The 17,429-nt window shown below is 42.3% G+C and overlaps 1 protein-coding gene across 1 annotated transcript in view; it reads left to right on the top strand.

Annotated features, from left to right (window-relative positions):
* Nucleotides 1-13,710, top strand: part of LOC138853599 (uncharacterized) — a 228,908-nt gene extending 215,198 nt beyond the window's left edge. Inside the window, 1 exon segment of the mRNA XM_070091262.1 lies at nt 13,567-13,710. Within this exon segment, the coding sequence (XP_069947363.1) occupies nt 13,567-13,710 (144 nt within the window).
* Nucleotides 13,711-17,429: the final 3,719 nt, after the last annotated feature.

Here is a 17,429-nt window from a genome sequence, read left to right as displayed (position 1 = left end):
TTCTGGCTCTTCTACTAATCTCCTTGTTTTCCTGGGTCCTATGCCTCCTGTACCTTTTCCATTCTCTGTTGCACTTAGTTTTTGCCTCCCTACACCTTCGGGTGAACCAAGGACTCGTTTTGGTCTTCCTATTATTTCTGTTTCCCTTGGGAACAAAACTTTCCTCTGCCTCCTTGCACTTTGTTGCCACATATTCCATCATCTCGTTTACTGATTTTCCTACCATTTCTCTGTCCCACTGAACCTCCTGCAGGAAGTTTCTCATACCTGTGTAGTCCCCCTTTTATAGTTTGGCCTGACCCCTTCAGTTCCTGTTACCTTCTCCACTTGTAACTCTACTATATAATCAAAACTCAGCACCACATGATCGCTAGCTCCAAGGGGCCTCTCGTAAGTGATGTCCTCAATGTCTGAACTGCTCAGGGTGAACACAAGATCCAGTCTTGCTGGCTCATCCTCCCCTCTCTCTCTGGTTGTGTCCCTGACATGTTGATGCATGAGGTTTTCAAGTACCACATCCATCATCTTGGCTCTCCATGTTTCGGGACCCCCATGTGGCTCCAGGTTTTCCCAGTCGATCTCCCTGTGGTTGAAATCGCCCATTACCAGTAACTTTGCTCTGCTCGAGTGAGTTCTTCTTGCCACCTCAGCCAGTGTGTCCACCATCACCCTGTTGCTTTCTTCGTACTCCTCTCTTGGCCTCCTGCAGTTCTGTGGTGGGTTATACATCACTCCAATGACTACTTTATGTTCTCTGGACTGAATTGTACCTACAATGTAGTCTCTTTCTCCAATCATGTCCATGCCTTCCATTTCCTCAAATCCCCATCGGTGTTTTATGAGCAGTGCAACCCCTCCTCCCCCTCTACTCCTTCTATCTTTCCTCAGGATCTGATATCCCATTGGGAAGATTGTGTCTGTTATTGTCTCAGCGAGTTTTGTTTCTGTGACTGCTATGATGTCTGGGGATTTTTCACTGATTCTTTCGTTCCACTCCTCATGTTTATTCGTTATTCCATCTGCGTTTGTGTACCAAACTTTCAGTTTCTTTTCTATCATTGTGGTCATGCAAGAATATTGGGGTTGGGGGAGCGAGAGCCTTGGTGGGGGCCTATATGGGGCTGTGGTGTAGGTGGGGTTTGTGATGATGGGGGTGGGGTCAGAATGCCCATAAGGGACAGCTGTTGGGGTGAGGTTTGTGATATGGGGGTTGGTGGCAGAGGGAACAGTGAGTGGGTTGTAGTATAGGTTGCTCAGTTGCGTTGGGAATGTCGTTGTTGGAGTCTTTTGGTGAGAGATTCTGTGGGGTGTGTTTGCCCTTCCTCCTGTGTCTGGGTCCTGCTCATCTTCGTCATTGCCTCTCGTTCCTCCTTGCGTCTCTGTACCCTCTCTTTCAGTGTAGTCCTTTCGTCTTGTGTTCTGTCGCGGTCGAGGTATACTCTCTGGTACCCCTGTTTGTCCCTCAGTCTTGCTTTCTCTTGCAGAATCCTGGTTCGAACTGATTCTTCCTTGAAAATTACTTTGACAGGCCATATCCTTCCACTCGCAAACCACCCAATTCTCTGAAAATTTGTCACCTGGGTCATATCGCCCTCACCTATTGTTTTCATGATGCCTTCAATCATTTTTTTCTCCTCCTGTTTTATTTCTTCAAAGTTGTCCCCCTTGGCTTCTTGGAGCCCATACACAAAAACTGACCTCGCCCTTTCCTCCTCCCACTGAGTCTCCATCTGCTTCCTCTGAGGCATTTTATTTCCTTCCATTGACATGTTCTTGCCTTCAGTCCCTGTCATATCTGGAACTTCTATTCTCAGTGAACTGTCTTTCATGACTAGCTGTCCCTTGCTACTGCAGTTGGCTGTTAGAACCTCTGCATATAGCATACCTTCATTGTCTTCGGACCTGTCATTTGATCTTAGTGTACTCCTCGTCTTTTCCCTGGCCCCACGTGGGTCTGATAAGGCCTTCGCGTACGGCATGTCTCCGTTGTTGCTTACTGTCCCCTTGTCTGCACCTGATGTCACATCTGAATTGTCATTTGTCTCTCTAATCTGTTTCAGGCTTTGCAGTTTCTCTTCTAAGCACTGTATCCTAGCTTCTGCTGCTAAGACCTGTACTTCCCACTTCCTGCACTCCTCAGCTATCCGCTCCTCCATTTTCTTACCAAGCTCCCTTTTTTGGAGCTCTAACTCCCAGTCTTAAGAACATAAGAACATAAGAATGTAGGAACACTGCAGAAGGCCTACTGGCCCATACGAGGCAGGTCCTTATCAAAACGACATCTACCTAAAGCTACTCAAGAAACAACTCCCGCACCCCCCAACACCAATCAAACCCAGCCCCTCCCGCTCATATATTTGTCCAATCTCTTCTTAAAGCTACCCAAGGTCCTAGCCTCTATCACCCCACTGGGAAGACTGTTCCACGCATCTACAACTCTGTTAGAAAACCAGTACTTACCTATGTCCTTTCTAAATCTAAATTTATCCAACTTAAATCCATTATTCCTGGTTCTTACCTGGTTCGACACCCTCAGTACTTTATTAATGTCTCCCTTGTTTATGCCCGTCATCCACTTATACACTTCAATGATATCTCCCCTCATTCTACGCCTCTCCAGAGAGTGGAGATTTAAGGCTTTAAGTCTATCTTCATACGGGAGGTTCCTTACACAGTAAATCATTTTAGTCATTCTTCTCTGTATGTTCTCTAATGAGTCTATGTCCATCCTGTAGTAAGGGGACCAAAACTGAGCAGCATAATCTAAATGAGGCCTCACTAGTGATGTATAGAGCTGTAAAATAACTTTTGGACTTCTGTTACTTATACTTCTTGAGATAAATCCAAGTAATCTGTTGGCCTTGTTGCGCACACTGAGGCACTGCTGTCTTGGCTTTAGATTTCTGCTTACCATGACTCCCAAGTCTTTTTCACATTCTGTATGACCAAGCTCTACTTCACCTAGATTATAGCTTCGAGGGTTATTTTCATTACCAAGGGCAAGTACCTTACACTTATCCACATTAAACTTCATCTGCCATTTCTCAGACCAAGACATTAATTTGTTCAAATCGTCCTGGAGTTCATTGATATCCTCCTCAGAGTGAATTATACGGCCTATCTTTGTATCATCAGCAAACTTACTCATGTCACTAGTAATCCCTTCATCAAGGTCATTAATGTAAATTATGAACAAGAGAGGGCCTAAAACTGATCCTTGTGGAACGCAACTAGTGACTAATCCCCATTCAGATTTCACTCCATTAATGGTAACTCTCTGCTTTCTATTGGTAAGCCATGCCTCAATCCATGCTAGAACTTTACCTCCTATACCATGAGCTGCCACTTTTCTTAAGAGTCTCTTGTGAGGTACTCTGTCGAAGGCTTTACTAAAATCCAAATAAACAATATCATATTCCTTATCACTGTCAACTGCCTCAAATGTTCTATTGAAGAACGTCAGTAAGTTTGTCAGGCAGGAACGACCTCTCGTGAATCCATGCTGAGATTCATTTATCAAGTTATGCTCTTCAAGGTGACTTCTGATAATGTCAGCTATAATTGATTCTAATAACTTGCCCACTATAGATGTCAGGCTTATTGGACGGTAATTTGAAGGAGTGGACTTATCCCCTGATTTGAATATAGGAACCACATTAGCCATCTTCCACATCTCTGGCACAACACTGGTAAGGATGGACGCATTGAATACACTCGTTAATGGCTGACTAAGCTCCATCTTGCATTCCTTAAGTACCCTTGAAAACAACTCATCGGGTCCCGGGGACTTATTTTGTTTCAGTTTGTCTATCTGTTTAATAACCATGTCCCTCGTGACAGTAATATTAGTTAACTTAAATTCATCAGGAACTAAATAATTGTTAATTACTGGAATCTCATTTACATCTTCCTGTGTAAAAACTGACAAAAAATAGTCATTAAATAAGGAACACATTTCCAGTTCATTATCCGTCAGCTGTCCATTCCCAGATTTCAGAGGTCCTACTTTTTCCTTCACCTTCGTCCTATACACTTGAAAGAACCCCTTTGGATTAGTCTTTGATTCATTAGCGACTCTAATTTCATAGTCACGTTTAGCCTTTCTAATCGCCTTTTTTACTTCTCTTTTAAGCTGAACATATTGGTCAGTAAGGTTAACCTCTCCTCTTCTGATGCGCCTATAAATTCCCCTTTTCTCCCCTAATAGATGCTTTAGCCTCCTGTTAACCCATTTGGGATCGTTATTATTAGACCTAATTTCTCTCTGGGGAATGTATATACTCTGGGCACTGTGTACATTATTAAGAAAACAATCATAAAAGCAGATCCCTTCATATTCATAAGTATGATTATCGTCAATAAAATCATTAGCTAGATAACCCCAATCAAGATTAGACAGATGTTCCCTAAGTCCATTATAATCGGCAGAACGAAAATCGGGGATTTTTACTGTATTATCATTATTCTTGCATTCCCAATTAATGCTAAAGGTGATGGATTTGTGATCACTTGCGCCAAGCTCTTCAGTGATCTCCAGATTATTCACGAGTGTTTCCTTATTTGACAAGACTAGGTCTAGCAAATTATTACCCCTGGTAGGTTCAGTTACACTCTGTTTCAGAAAACAGTCCTGAACTGTTTCCATGAAGTCACTGGACTCTAGATTACCTGTCAAAGAATTCCAGTCAATTTGGCTAAAGTTAAAGTCCCCTACTATGACTACGTTACTGTGTCCAGATGCCCTAACAATTTCGTCCCAAAGAAGTCTCCCTCTATCGTGATCCAAGCCTGGAGGTCGGTATATTACACCTAGAATTAGTTTTTCTTGACCCTCCACGAACTCTACCCAAACAGACTCTGTTACTGCTCCATCTATTTTTATACCTGTTTTTATGCAACAATTAATATTTTCTCGAACATACAATACAACTCCTCCCCCCTTCCCATTACATCTATCCACATTGAATAGCTTAAATCCCTGAATATTACACTCAGCAGTCATATCCCGACTCTTTAAATCATACCACGTTTCAGTTAATGCAATGATATCAAAGTTCCCAGCACATGCTACCAAACGTAGTTCATTAATTTTATTTCTTGCACTTCGACTGTTAGCATAAAATACCATCATATGTTTTTTCTTCTGCACATTTTTCATATTCATCTTTGTTTTTACACAATTTCTGAAATTATCATTACCCAGGGTTACTACATGACAGTTACTATTAAGATTCTTAATATCAGAGCATAAGTCAATATATCCATACTCATTATTAATCATTTCTAAACCCATACCTCTGACTAATCCTAGTTTAAAGTCCTAACAACCCCCTCAACTGAGTTAGCAAGAAAACCCACACCTGCCCTGGATAAGTGAACCCCATCCCTGGCATACATGTCATTTCGGCCATAGAAGTTGTCCCAGTTGTCAATGAATGGTACTGCATTATCCTTACAGTGTTTATCCAGCCAGCAATTAATACCAATTGCTCTGGTATTAATTGCTCTGGTATTAATTGTTGTCTACCAGATCTCTGGTTTTCCGTCCTCTAGAGCCACCCATTTTTTTTTTTTTTTTTTTTTTTTACTACAGACAGAAGGCTAGAGGAGGGAGAGGGTGCGAGGGGGAGAGAGAAAGGGTAGAAAGAGGGAGAGAGAGGAGAGGGAAAGGGTAGAAAGAGGGAGAGAGAGGAGAGAGTATGGGGGTGAGGATAAGACCAAGGGGTGGAGAGAGAGAAATGTGAGAGGGGTGGGGGAGAGAGAGACAGAGAGAGACAGAGAGAGAGAGAGAGAGAGAGAGAGAGAGAGGGAGAGAGAGAGAGAGAGAGAGGGAGAGAGAGAGAGAGAGAGATGATCGTCTCTAGGCACCATGATGGTAATGCTGGTGCAGTAGTAAGGATGAATGGGAGGATGTTGGCACCTGGAGAAGAAGTTGATATCCTTGGGGTGAAATTTGACTCCAAACTAACCATGAAGAACCATGTTGTAAATCTTGCAAACAAGGCAGCCAGGAAGCTTACAGCACTTCGCCGTATCTCGCATCTGCTTGACAGTAGGGGTTGCAAGATCCTGTACGAGGCACAAGTACGCTCACACCTTGAGTATGCTCCACTTTCTTGGTTTGCCTGTCCCCCCTCTCATCTGCGACTGCTTGACAGAGTAGAGAACAGAGCAAGACGTCTCATCTCTCGCCTGGACCCATCCTGGATAGATCTGTCATATCAGCAGAGCCTTCAACATAGGAGGGATGTGGGTGGCCTTACTGTTATGTACAAGGCCAATATTGTCAAAATACCACACTTGAATCCACTTCGAGGACAGCGTGAAACAAGCTTTTTATGCACAAGACGGGCAGAAAGCAGCAACTTCACTCTGGCTGTACCCTTCTCCAGAACATCACTCCATCTGAGATCATATATACCCAGGATGACTCGAGTATGGAACACATTGTACAGCATAATGATGTCAACGAGATAACGTCAGTTGATCAAATGAAAATGCTGGCCCACAGATGGCTCCAACTTCATCCTGTTCCCCTACTTGTATGTCTCATAACAATAAAAATGCTTTCAAATGAGCTGATGTAGGTAACAGCTCTTAGCTTGCCAATAAAGTTAGGAATCCTTAACCTGTAAATAGCTGTCAATAAAGCTAGGATCCTTAACCTTGTCAAACCCTGTGAGAAAAAAAAAAAAAAAAAAAAAAAAAAAAAAAAAAAAAAAAAAAGAAAGGAGGGTGAGGGAAAAGGCTGATGAGGGAGAGAGAAATGCAGAGGGAGGGTAGAAATATAGAAAAGAGAGAGAGATAGAGAGAGAGAGAGAGAGAGAGAGAGAGAGAGAGAGAGAGAGAGAGAGAGAGAGAGAAAGGAGGGTGAGGAAAAGGCTATGAGAGAGAGAAATGTGAGGGGAGGGGTAGAAATATAGAAAAAGGGAGATGAGAGAAGCCTAGAGAGAGAGAGAGAGAGAGAGGGGGTAGAGAGAGAGAGAGGGAGAGAGAGAGGGGAGAGAGAAAGAAAGAGAAATGTGAGAGGGGGAGAGAAAGGGTAGAGAGAGAGAGAGAGAGAGAGAGAGAGAGAGAGAGAGAGAGAGAGAGAGAGAGAGAGAGAGAGACAGACAGACAGACAGACAGACAGACAGACAGAGAGACAGAGACAGAGACAGAGATAGAGAAAGGAGGGTGAGGGGAAAGGCTATGAGAGAGAGAAATGCGAGGGAGGGGTAGAAATATGGAAAAAGGGAGAAGGAGAGAGAAGCCTATATAGGGAGAGAGAGAGAGAGAGAGAGAGAGAGAGAGAGAGAGAGAGAGAGAGAGAGAGAGAGAGAGAGAGAGAGAGGAGAGAGAGAGAGGGAGAGAGGGAGGAGGAGAGAGAGGGAGAGAGGGAGGGAGAGGGAGGGAGAGGGAGAGGAGAGGGAGAGAGAGGGAGAGAGAGAGAGAGGGAGAGAGAGAGAGAGAGGGGAGGGGAGAGAGGGGGAGAGAGGGGGAGAGAGGGGAGAGGGGAGGGGAGAGAGGGGGGAGGGGAGAGGGGAGAGAGGGGGAGAGGAGAGGGGAGGGGGAGAGGGAGGGGTAAGGGGAGGAAAAAGGCTGAGAGAGAAAGCGCGAAGGAGGGGGGAGAGAAAGATAGGAGGGAGTGAAGGCAAGAGGCGGGGGAGGAAAGGTCTGTGGGGGAGGAAAGGTGTGTGCGGGGGTGAGGGGCGCGGTCAAATTCCAAGGATCAGCTGTGTGAATGAGTGGGTGGGTGTGTACTCACCTAGTTGTAGTTTCAGGGGTCGAGACTCAGCTCCTGGCCCCAGTGTGTATGTGTGTGCGTGCGTGTGTGTGTGACGCGTCAGTTGTTTATATGTCCCAGAAATACATTTCACCTCTGTGTATCCGTAATACTAATAAGATACCATTAACACTGAGAGTAATTCTAATAATTATAATACTAGCGTGTGTTATGCAGTCTTTCTTTCACCCAGTTATGTACTACCTTTTACTACATGTGTACCCAATACTTGCTTCTCAGATTATGCTGTCTTTGTGTCCTAAAACATTATCTCTCGAAACTGTTGTCAGGGCTGTAGTCCCAATTTAGCCCCGACTTAATCCTCCTGCCTGTTCCTTGCTCCTACAAATTTTATCTTCCTACTCTGCTGGGTGTTGTGTGTATGATAAGCGCTCTGGAGCAGGGTTTGAATAGCTGAGCTACCAGTGACCGTAGGGCCGGCTCTACCACTCAAAGACCTCCCACCAACCACAAACAGGTGATTTGTACGTTACTCCTCAGAGGGGACGTCCATCCAGATGCCTGATGTACGATGCTCGCTGTACGATGCTCCCTGTACAATGGCTCGTGCACCTCGCCCTTCCACCTCTGACTTCTTCAGCTATTCTTTTCTCGTTGCCCTTTTGAGCCCTCATTTACCACACTTATCACTTGTATACTGCTACTTTTATAATTTACACTTCACTTTTGGTAAGTACACTTCTTATTTGTGATGACACCCAACCTGTTATGGCGGCCTACTTCTTCAGGCCTACTGCTGCCACCACCTCTGCTTATATATATTTATGTATAAGTATGTATATATATATCTATCCCCTTTCTGGCTAGCTTGTTCACATTGGCTGTGTGCTACATCACAGTTTCTCGTTAGCCAACCTCTCTTAATTCTATTTGATATTTTCTCTTTAGTCACTCGCTTTGTACTTTGTATATTTGTAACAGTGTGGCAACAAGTGCCAACTAGGCCTCAACGAACTGGCACTTTGAAATTTTGTTGTATAATTTCAGGCTTTCTCTCGCCTTTACTTTATTTATTTTTGCTAATACATTGGTTATCACTTGTAGGGTTGTTCACTGACGTTCTCACTAACACTGGTTGCTTCTAGCTGCTAAAACACGCCCTAAAAGCACTAAGATTCCCGGAGCCTGGCGCTTGTGACCCACTACACTGTCTCCAACACTGTGTGTGTGTGTGTGTGTGTGTGTGTGTGTGTGTGTGTGTGTGTGTGTGTGAATATATGTCTGTGCGTGTACTCACCTATATGTGTTCTGCAGGGGTTGCTCTATTGGGTTGGCATTGTGAAACTAAAGCTTCAATAAAATGAAACTTAAGCTTCATTAGTTTGATAGAATATGTGCCCCTGGGTAAACAGCTCAAATGGACAGGTCACTATTTAAATAAAAACTCTGCGGAAAAAAAAAACAGAAAGAAACTTTAATGAACACAAACATATTGTGCATATACTCACGAAATCGTATTAATACGATTACTAACAAACTACGCTACTGGTTGGATGAATCTTATTGTAGCCAGCTGGCCCAGTGGTTAACGCACTGGCCTGGAGGTTTGCGACTCACTCGCCATGGGTTGAAACCTCACCCGTTACGTGCTTTTTCCGCATATACTATTAGAAGAAATATAAAATATTCATTGACCATTGATGAAGGGTATTACAACCCAGGAGTCCAAATGGCCTGTTATCCTGGGTGTAAAGGGAGCAAAATAAACAGAGCAGAAAAACTTTTGACTTATATATCCTTCACCAATTTAGAACAGCAATATGTACACTATATACACTATGTACAGTGATAGGTATTAGTGCACTCCACGGTAAGCAAGGCAGAATAGAAGCTACTAGAGAGCAGACCGTGCTTCAACCAGCTCTAGAATGAATGGCAAGGGCAGACAGGAGAGTGGTACCCACATAACCTCTGCAATTGCCAAAACCATCTTCTCATTGGCTGGAACCTGGGTACTGGTTGAACGACGGGGCTCCATCGTCAACCCTCAGTTCCCTGGTTCGCTGGTTGGGGGAGATAGCCTCTAAATGAGGGTGTGTACATGCGCCGAATAAAGGTTACGTACGCTTTGCATGCCACAAAGTGCTACTCCTATTCAAATCTGAAGTTTATGCTTACGACCGACATTCACCACAAGCTAGGTGACAAAACTTAGGCCCCAAATAGATTAAATTTTTGTCTAGAATTTTCTTATGAGGCAATTTAAGACCCATATTCCTGCATTATGTAATAAAGTTGGTAGATTTACCAACAATATGTTAGGTAACAGAACACATGTGGAACTAATGTGACATTTTATTGTGGCAATGTTTAGCTCTCCAGGAGCTTTATCGAACCAATATAAACACTATAGAGACATAGAGGATATATATAGGTAACAATGTTGTAGCAAATTAGGGTGTGTTCTGCTTTGACTGACACTAATTAATCACTCATCAGTCAAGGTCACATAGACCCCATCCATCCCAGATCAAAATTATGTGTACTTTTCCCTACGACATGGCTGTTATTAGTTACTGGTTACTTACCAGTATAATGTTTCCAATGACACCTGGCGCCTGGTCCATTATCTAAGTCGAACTTATCCAGTACGTTGAGTCTCTGATGGAGTGAATCTCAGGCCTTGCACCCACCCCATGTGGTCGACACCATGACAAACTCTGGTACCCTACCTACCTTGAACGAGTTTATGGAATACAATCTACACTGGCCACGGTTGTAAGCTGACCAGCTAGTGGTGATCTAGGAAGGTCTCCTTCACTACACTTGTGGAGAAAAATCTCCAGTAAAAGGAGGGGATCTCTCAACCCCCTCAGCCCTTTGACGGACTTAGCCCTCTCACAAAGGGCTAGTGGACTGCGACTTCCTCGCACATCTTTCATTAGGAACAGATGCATGTACCACAGCGTGTCCAGGCAACTCCATTCTACTGAATTTATAACAATGCATGCAACCATATGACCTGTCTTTGTAATACTCACTTGTGCTTTATAGTAATCAGTTTACATTAATGTTTTTCACTGATTTCATCATTGCTTAGTTAATCTTAAGTTAATTTTAAGCCAGCCCGTAATGCTATGCATAGTATAAGTGGCTTTGGCATGCTGCTCTTATCTGTATTTTTTTTTTGTACCTCTGTAAGTGTGCTCAAATTATAAATAAATAAATAAATAAATAAATTAGAGTTCGGCCTCTTAAGAGAGAAGGGAGAATTGGTTAGGCAACTCCGCCCTTCCCTTTCTTTCCACCCCCCTAGTGGGAGTGCTAACAAGCCACGCCGTACGGGCCAGAAAGTCAGTCACTATGACATTCATAAATTCGAGATCCTAGTCTGATTGGTTGAAGCCTCGATAGCTACATCAAGTCACTGGCTACTAGATATTTCAGAGGAACAACACATTATCAGAGTATCGTCTCATCAAGAGAGAGGAGAATTGGTTAGGCTACCCCCCTCTCTCCCCCTGATGGGGATGTTAATGGTCACAATGTTACTGGTGCCAGCACTCACACTTATGAATGGTGTAGAAACTGATAGAATAAAATTTCACCACAAATGTGAGGTGAAATAGCATAAGCGCAAAAATGTCTTGAATCATCCTTAATTGCCATTTCAAACACTACTAAACAGAAAAAAAAGGCAGCTTCGTTATCTCTGAAGTGTTAGCGAGAGTTATCCTTAAAACAACAAACCCTGACATCACTTAGCAACCAAGAATTACAACCACTGCTGCTGCTGCTGCTGCTGCTGCTGCTGCTGCTGTTGTCGGGTTCAAAAGGAGATAACGAGGGTTGAAGATAAACTCACTTGTTGGATGGTAACAATATACTGCAGGATGTGAGAAAGGGAGCCCAACCTGCCGTGCATTGCCAGTAGGCCTGTGCTTGAAGATCTGAGAGTGAGGTAGAGCGTCCCATGCACTCATGCCGCATCCCGTGACATCATACAAACAGTCACTACACCCAGCAAAGGGGTCGTGTATGTAAAACATATGGATGATACTATGATACACAGATAAGCTATACAACACATGTAGGGGATCAGCAACTATACTGACAGCTCGGTTGTGTTACGTATGTCGTCTCGGCATACAATACTACACTATAGGCTGAACAGGCAGGTGGCTCTGGGCTGATTCTGTACAATAACAAAGACATATGTAACTTAGAACTAATGGATGGTATCATAATGGATGTTAACATAATGGGTTTTAACATAATGAGTTTTAACATAATGCATTACAAATTATAAGAACAAATCATGGTATAATATAGGATGGAATTGATCGATCGATCTGTATTCATGCACTCTGCGGATTCTGAGGAAGAATAAATATATATACAAGGTGAAAGTAATTAACAGCAAAGGCAAATCTGGTGCACACAGATCATTACTGTTAAATTGTCAGAATTCGGAGGGAATGTGAACACAAAAAAAAATTTTGAAAACTGATCAGCTGATAATAAAACACAAAGTTGAGAACTTCATTCATCTTGGACATCTAATTACACAGACTATGTACATTTAAACCGAACTCTGCAAGGGTAAGATTTACATATGCAGAATGGTTATCATCTTTGGGTGGATCGAATTCTTCTGCAATGGCTAACACATGCCTTGACTCAGGACGATCTGAACGAGTATCTACAAAAGATACTTGTGGGTTTCTAATTACTTGTCGAGTACGCAAAGAATAATGACATTCGGGTTGATTATCTGGGTGAGTATTAGAGGTAGAGGGTACAGAGTCAAGATGATTGTCAGCAACTGTCACATTAGTGTGGGTAGCAATATCATCAACATCGCATACTAATTTCATATGATCTAAATGCGATTCTTTTAATTGACCAGTACTAATTTCTCTAACCTTATACTTATTGCCATTGATTTGTTCAACTACTCGATAAGGGCCAACAAACTTTTGATCGAGCTTAGGCATTGCGGATGTTTTGTTGAAATTAGTCAGCATTACTCTCGAACCCACTTTAACTTTTGATGGCTTAGCACGGCTATTAGTTACTCTAGTAAATTCTGCCGTTGATTTATGAAGTGTTTCACGGATTCTTCTAAAAACACTTTGAGCTATGCTGGTACGAGTTGCTATAAATTCTTCAGGATTATAATTGGGTTTCGGAGTGGAATATAACAACTCATAGGGTAAACGCTTGTCTACACTGTACAGTGCATAATGTGGAGTGTCACCTATGGAAGCATTGTGAGCAGAATTTATGGCACATTGATCATCTGGTATAACTTCATCCCAAGTTTCACTATTGGGGTTGATAGTGGCTCTCAAGACATCAAGTACTTTCTTATTGGTTCGTTCTGCTAACCTATTGCTGGCAGGATGATGAGGAACAATGGTGAATTTAGAAATCTTGTACAAGGTACACAAATTTTCAAGAATCTCATTACAGAATTCACCTCCATTATCTGTTACTAAGGACTTAGGGGTGGTATGCCTGAAGATAATGCATTCTTTAAACGCTTTAGCCATTGTCTCAGCAGTCTTATCTGCAATAGGAACTAACTCACAATATCTGGTGAAATGGTCTACCATAACACACAGATGTTTGTTGCCTTGGAGGGAACATTTAAAATTGGTTAACAAATCTAGCGCTACTCTTTCCCACGGTTCGCTAGTGGTTGGATACACCTGGATTGGATTAGGACCATTGACATTTCCTTTATGCTGCAAACAGACACTACATTTCTTAACCTACTCAGAAATATCAGTTGCTATTCGTTGCCAAAAAGTATTTCATTCTGGCTTGTTTCACAGAACGATCCATACCAGGGTGTGCAACACCTGGTGCATCGTGAACTAGCTGTGACTGTGGAATTACTAACTGGTGTACTCTTCTGCTTGGAGTACCCAACTCGGCTGTTCAATATAGTAATTCCTGGCTCATTACAAAGTCACTAATGGGTGCTGGTGGCTTCACAGTCAGAATAAGATCTTCCTGGAGCAGGAACTGAATCACACCAGACCACATGGGATCTGTTCTTTGGGCATTCCTTACATCCTCGGCAGTAAATGGAGGGTCTGCAGTTACTATACTAACATGTCACGATAAAGCATCTGCAACTACATTTGACTTGCCAGGTAAATGTTCAAAAGTGGGGTTGAACTCTTGGATAGTCAAGGTCCATCTGGCTAACCTTCCAATAGGTTGTTTATTCTGGAATAAAGGTATCAGTGGTGCATGGTCTGTCAAGACATGAACAGGGTACCAGTAAATAATGTCTCAGAAGTGCTTTAAAGACCATACTATTGCTAAAGCTTTTTGCTCCGTTACTGTATAATTATGTTCAGCCTTCGTAAGGACTCTACTAGCAAATGCAACTGCGTTGTACCTGCCATCAGTCTTCTGAGCTAGTACGGCCCCTATGCCAATTGAACTAGCATCAGTTGTCAGATAGAAGGGCTTAGAAAAATCTGGAAATTTCAAAATTAGAGCAGATGTTAGCTTTTCTTTTAGTGTCTGGAATGCTCTTTCTTGACGGAAGGTCCAAATAAAAGGAGCATCTTTCTTAAGCAACTCAGTTAGAGGAGCTGCTATGGAAGAGAAATTAGCAATGAAAGATCTATAAAAACCTGCTAGACCCACAAAGGATCTTACAGCATCAGCAGTTTTGGAGGATGGAAAATTTAGTACTGCCATTACTTTACTTTGATCAGTCGTAACCCCTCTAGGAGTGACTATGTGACCAAGAAACTTAATTTCTGATCTGAAAAATTGACATTTGGACAGTTTGATCTTTAAATTGGCTTCTTCAAGCTTACCAAGTACTATATCAAGTCTTTTCAAATGTGTATCCACATCTTCGGACATGACAATTATGTAATCTAAGTACACCATAAGTGCTTTACCTGTGAGACCTCTAAAGATATTGGTCATGAGCCTTAAGAATGTGATAGGGGAGGATTTTAATCCAAAGGCCATTCAGAGGAAGTGATAATGACATGTGGGAGTGGAGAATGTGGTTAACTCTTGGCTGTCCTCATGAAGAGGGACTTGCCAAAACCCTTGTAACAAGTCCAGGGTCGAGAAGACTGTTATCTCCAATGTTACATAAAAGATCACCAAGTACAGGAAGTGGGAAGCGATCTGGAATAGTTTTTGCATTAACTTCCTAAAGTCAATCACTGGGTGCCAAGTACTGTCTTTCTTAGGCACTAGGATCAAGGGCACATTCCAGGGTGAATTGCTAGGTGCAATTACTCCATCATCGAGCATCTGACTGATCAATTCTTCTGTGACAGCAACTTGGGAATGAGGCATTCTGTACACAGGTATATAGATAGGTCTAATACCAGATTCAAGTGGGATACGATAGGACAATAAGTTTGTTATACCCATCTTCTCACCTGGTAAGGCAATGGCTTTACGATGTTTGTTCAACAGAGTCAACAAACGCTTGACCTCGTCTGGGAAGTCAGTGGTAGCTAAATCTTTCTCCTCAACTTGTTGGATGGATTGATCCAATGGAGTGGATGAGGTCTCCCCTGTTGAAATAGCACCGACCCATTGGTCAGGTGGCAAGTCATCCTGTACTTGAACAGGGTAAGGATAGTGAACCAGGTCAACGAGATTGGTATTTGCTCTAAGACGAACACTGTGACCCGAAGTGTTAGCAAGGAATAAATGGATCTTACTGTCTCTTACAACATGTAAGGAAGGTTCAACAAATAAACCCTTGACCTTGTAGGAATCACTGTCAACTAGGACATTATCACCATCTGGAACACTAGGGACAACAACAGACACTTTAGTGAGAGCACTAGCCACAACAGAGACATCTTTCTGCAGACGGCATGTGACGTCAACAAGAGATGGCATTACTAGTTTCAAGTAATCGTTTTCTGACAAGGCGTCCCCTGTGGAGAAACTACTACTCGAACTAGCAGACATTGCAGGGATAGGCTGTGCACTCAAAGCAGTCTGAGTGTCCCCGGACACTTGAGGCAACGGAGCACTATCTTGCAAGTCTGAAGGTGTAGGTGGAACACAGATGGGAGTGACAAAGTTACTAGTGCCTGACCACTTGGGTACGCTACTGGAAAATGCACTAGCTTGTAAGGACTTAATCCGAACGTCGTACTCTGCGGCAGTATGGCAGATCTCGGATCCAAGCTGGTAACCCCAAAATGGAACAATCAAGTCGTCAGTTTGGGCATGCCATCAGTAAGGGTCAAGCACAATACGTAAGTCTCTCATAGAAGCAAATCCCAGTAGAAGGTCGGTACAGGAGTAGTCAAAGCTGCTGATGTAGACCTTTGATAGGGAAAGGTTCTGTCGGGACACAAATCACGCATATGGATAAGGGCTGCAAGCAGTCCCATTGTGGCAGTTAGTGGGCTGGAATTATACACATACATTGGCGTTGGCGGCATTAACTGTTTAATAACGCCAAATGCTGCTAATTTGGCAAACCCCTCAAGAGCTGGTTTATCATTGTCTTTAAGGTACCTGGAACTTTGACCTGCCTTAACAAATGAGGACATTAGGTTATTTAAACGAAGAACAAACTCATCTAATGATTCCTTTGGCCTCGGAGCTGTACACACTAATTCCTTAAGGACAACAAAAGGATCAGTCACTCGTACTGGTTCAAGATAGTTACGGATTAATTTCTCATAATCTTGCCACTTGGTTAGATCCTGAAAGTCCTTCATATGGATCAAGTTGAAAACATGCGAGGCAGCTGGTGAACGAGCTAAACTTTCCTTTCCAATACTAATTATACAACTCTCTGATGGGGGACCATCTACTGAGGCATTTGCCCTAGCATGAACAGTGGTAAACCACGCTTCCAGGTTGTCTGGATTCCCACTGAACAATGGCATAGCATCATAAGGGTCACAACTAAAATTGCGAAGACTCGAAGTCTGAGTGTGTCTATTGTTTGATAAAGAATTAATCTAATTTTCGACTGACGCATTATTGCTTGGACTAGCAGTGTGTGCTGAGGCATCGCTAGAGAAGGCTTGAGACATACTTGCAAAATATGAAACAAGAATTTAAAGAAACAAAAAAAATGTAACTGAGGACACACAACACAGTAAACTTAAATGGGAAGAAATTACTTAACTATTCTGCATAAGTAAAGAAAAAAAATTAAGTCACACTGTAAGCAAGGAGAACTCACATGAAAATAAAAAAAAAAATACTCAACTGGATAAGCAACACTTTGAAAATCAAGAGAAACTGTGCTTTACTCAAATCAAATTTACTCAGATTTATTTTAAAGTGAATTAATGGCACAGTGACTTGTCTTTACTCTCAATTCAATAAAGAAATTCAACAAAAAAAAATTATAAAATGGGATCAACAAATCTTGTGCAAAATTAAAACAAACTGGGAAAGCAATTCACTAAAAAGAAAAGAAAATGACACACAAAGAATAAAATATTATGCACAGAAAATGTAAAACTGAAATCACAGAATATTGCACTGAAATAAACTGTAGCAATATTGCAAATAACAATTACTAATCGAAAGTACTGCACAAAACTACATAAAAATTTCTGAAAGAAAAAAATTAATGGCAACACAATGTCTACACAAAAATTATTGCAAAATGAATCAGTATTGCAACAATAAAAAAATAACACACAGAAGAAAATACAGTTTACAAAAA

Source organism: Cherax quadricarinatus, chromosome 34 (assembly GCF_038502225.1).
Source record: "Cherax quadricarinatus isolate ZL_2023a chromosome 34, ASM3850222v1, whole genome shotgun sequence".
NCBI lineage: Eukaryota > Metazoa > Arthropoda > Malacostraca > Decapoda > Parastacidae > Cherax > Cherax quadricarinatus.
Note: the sequence above shows the minus strand (reverse complement) of the source record. Positions and strands in the feature narration are given on the sequence as shown.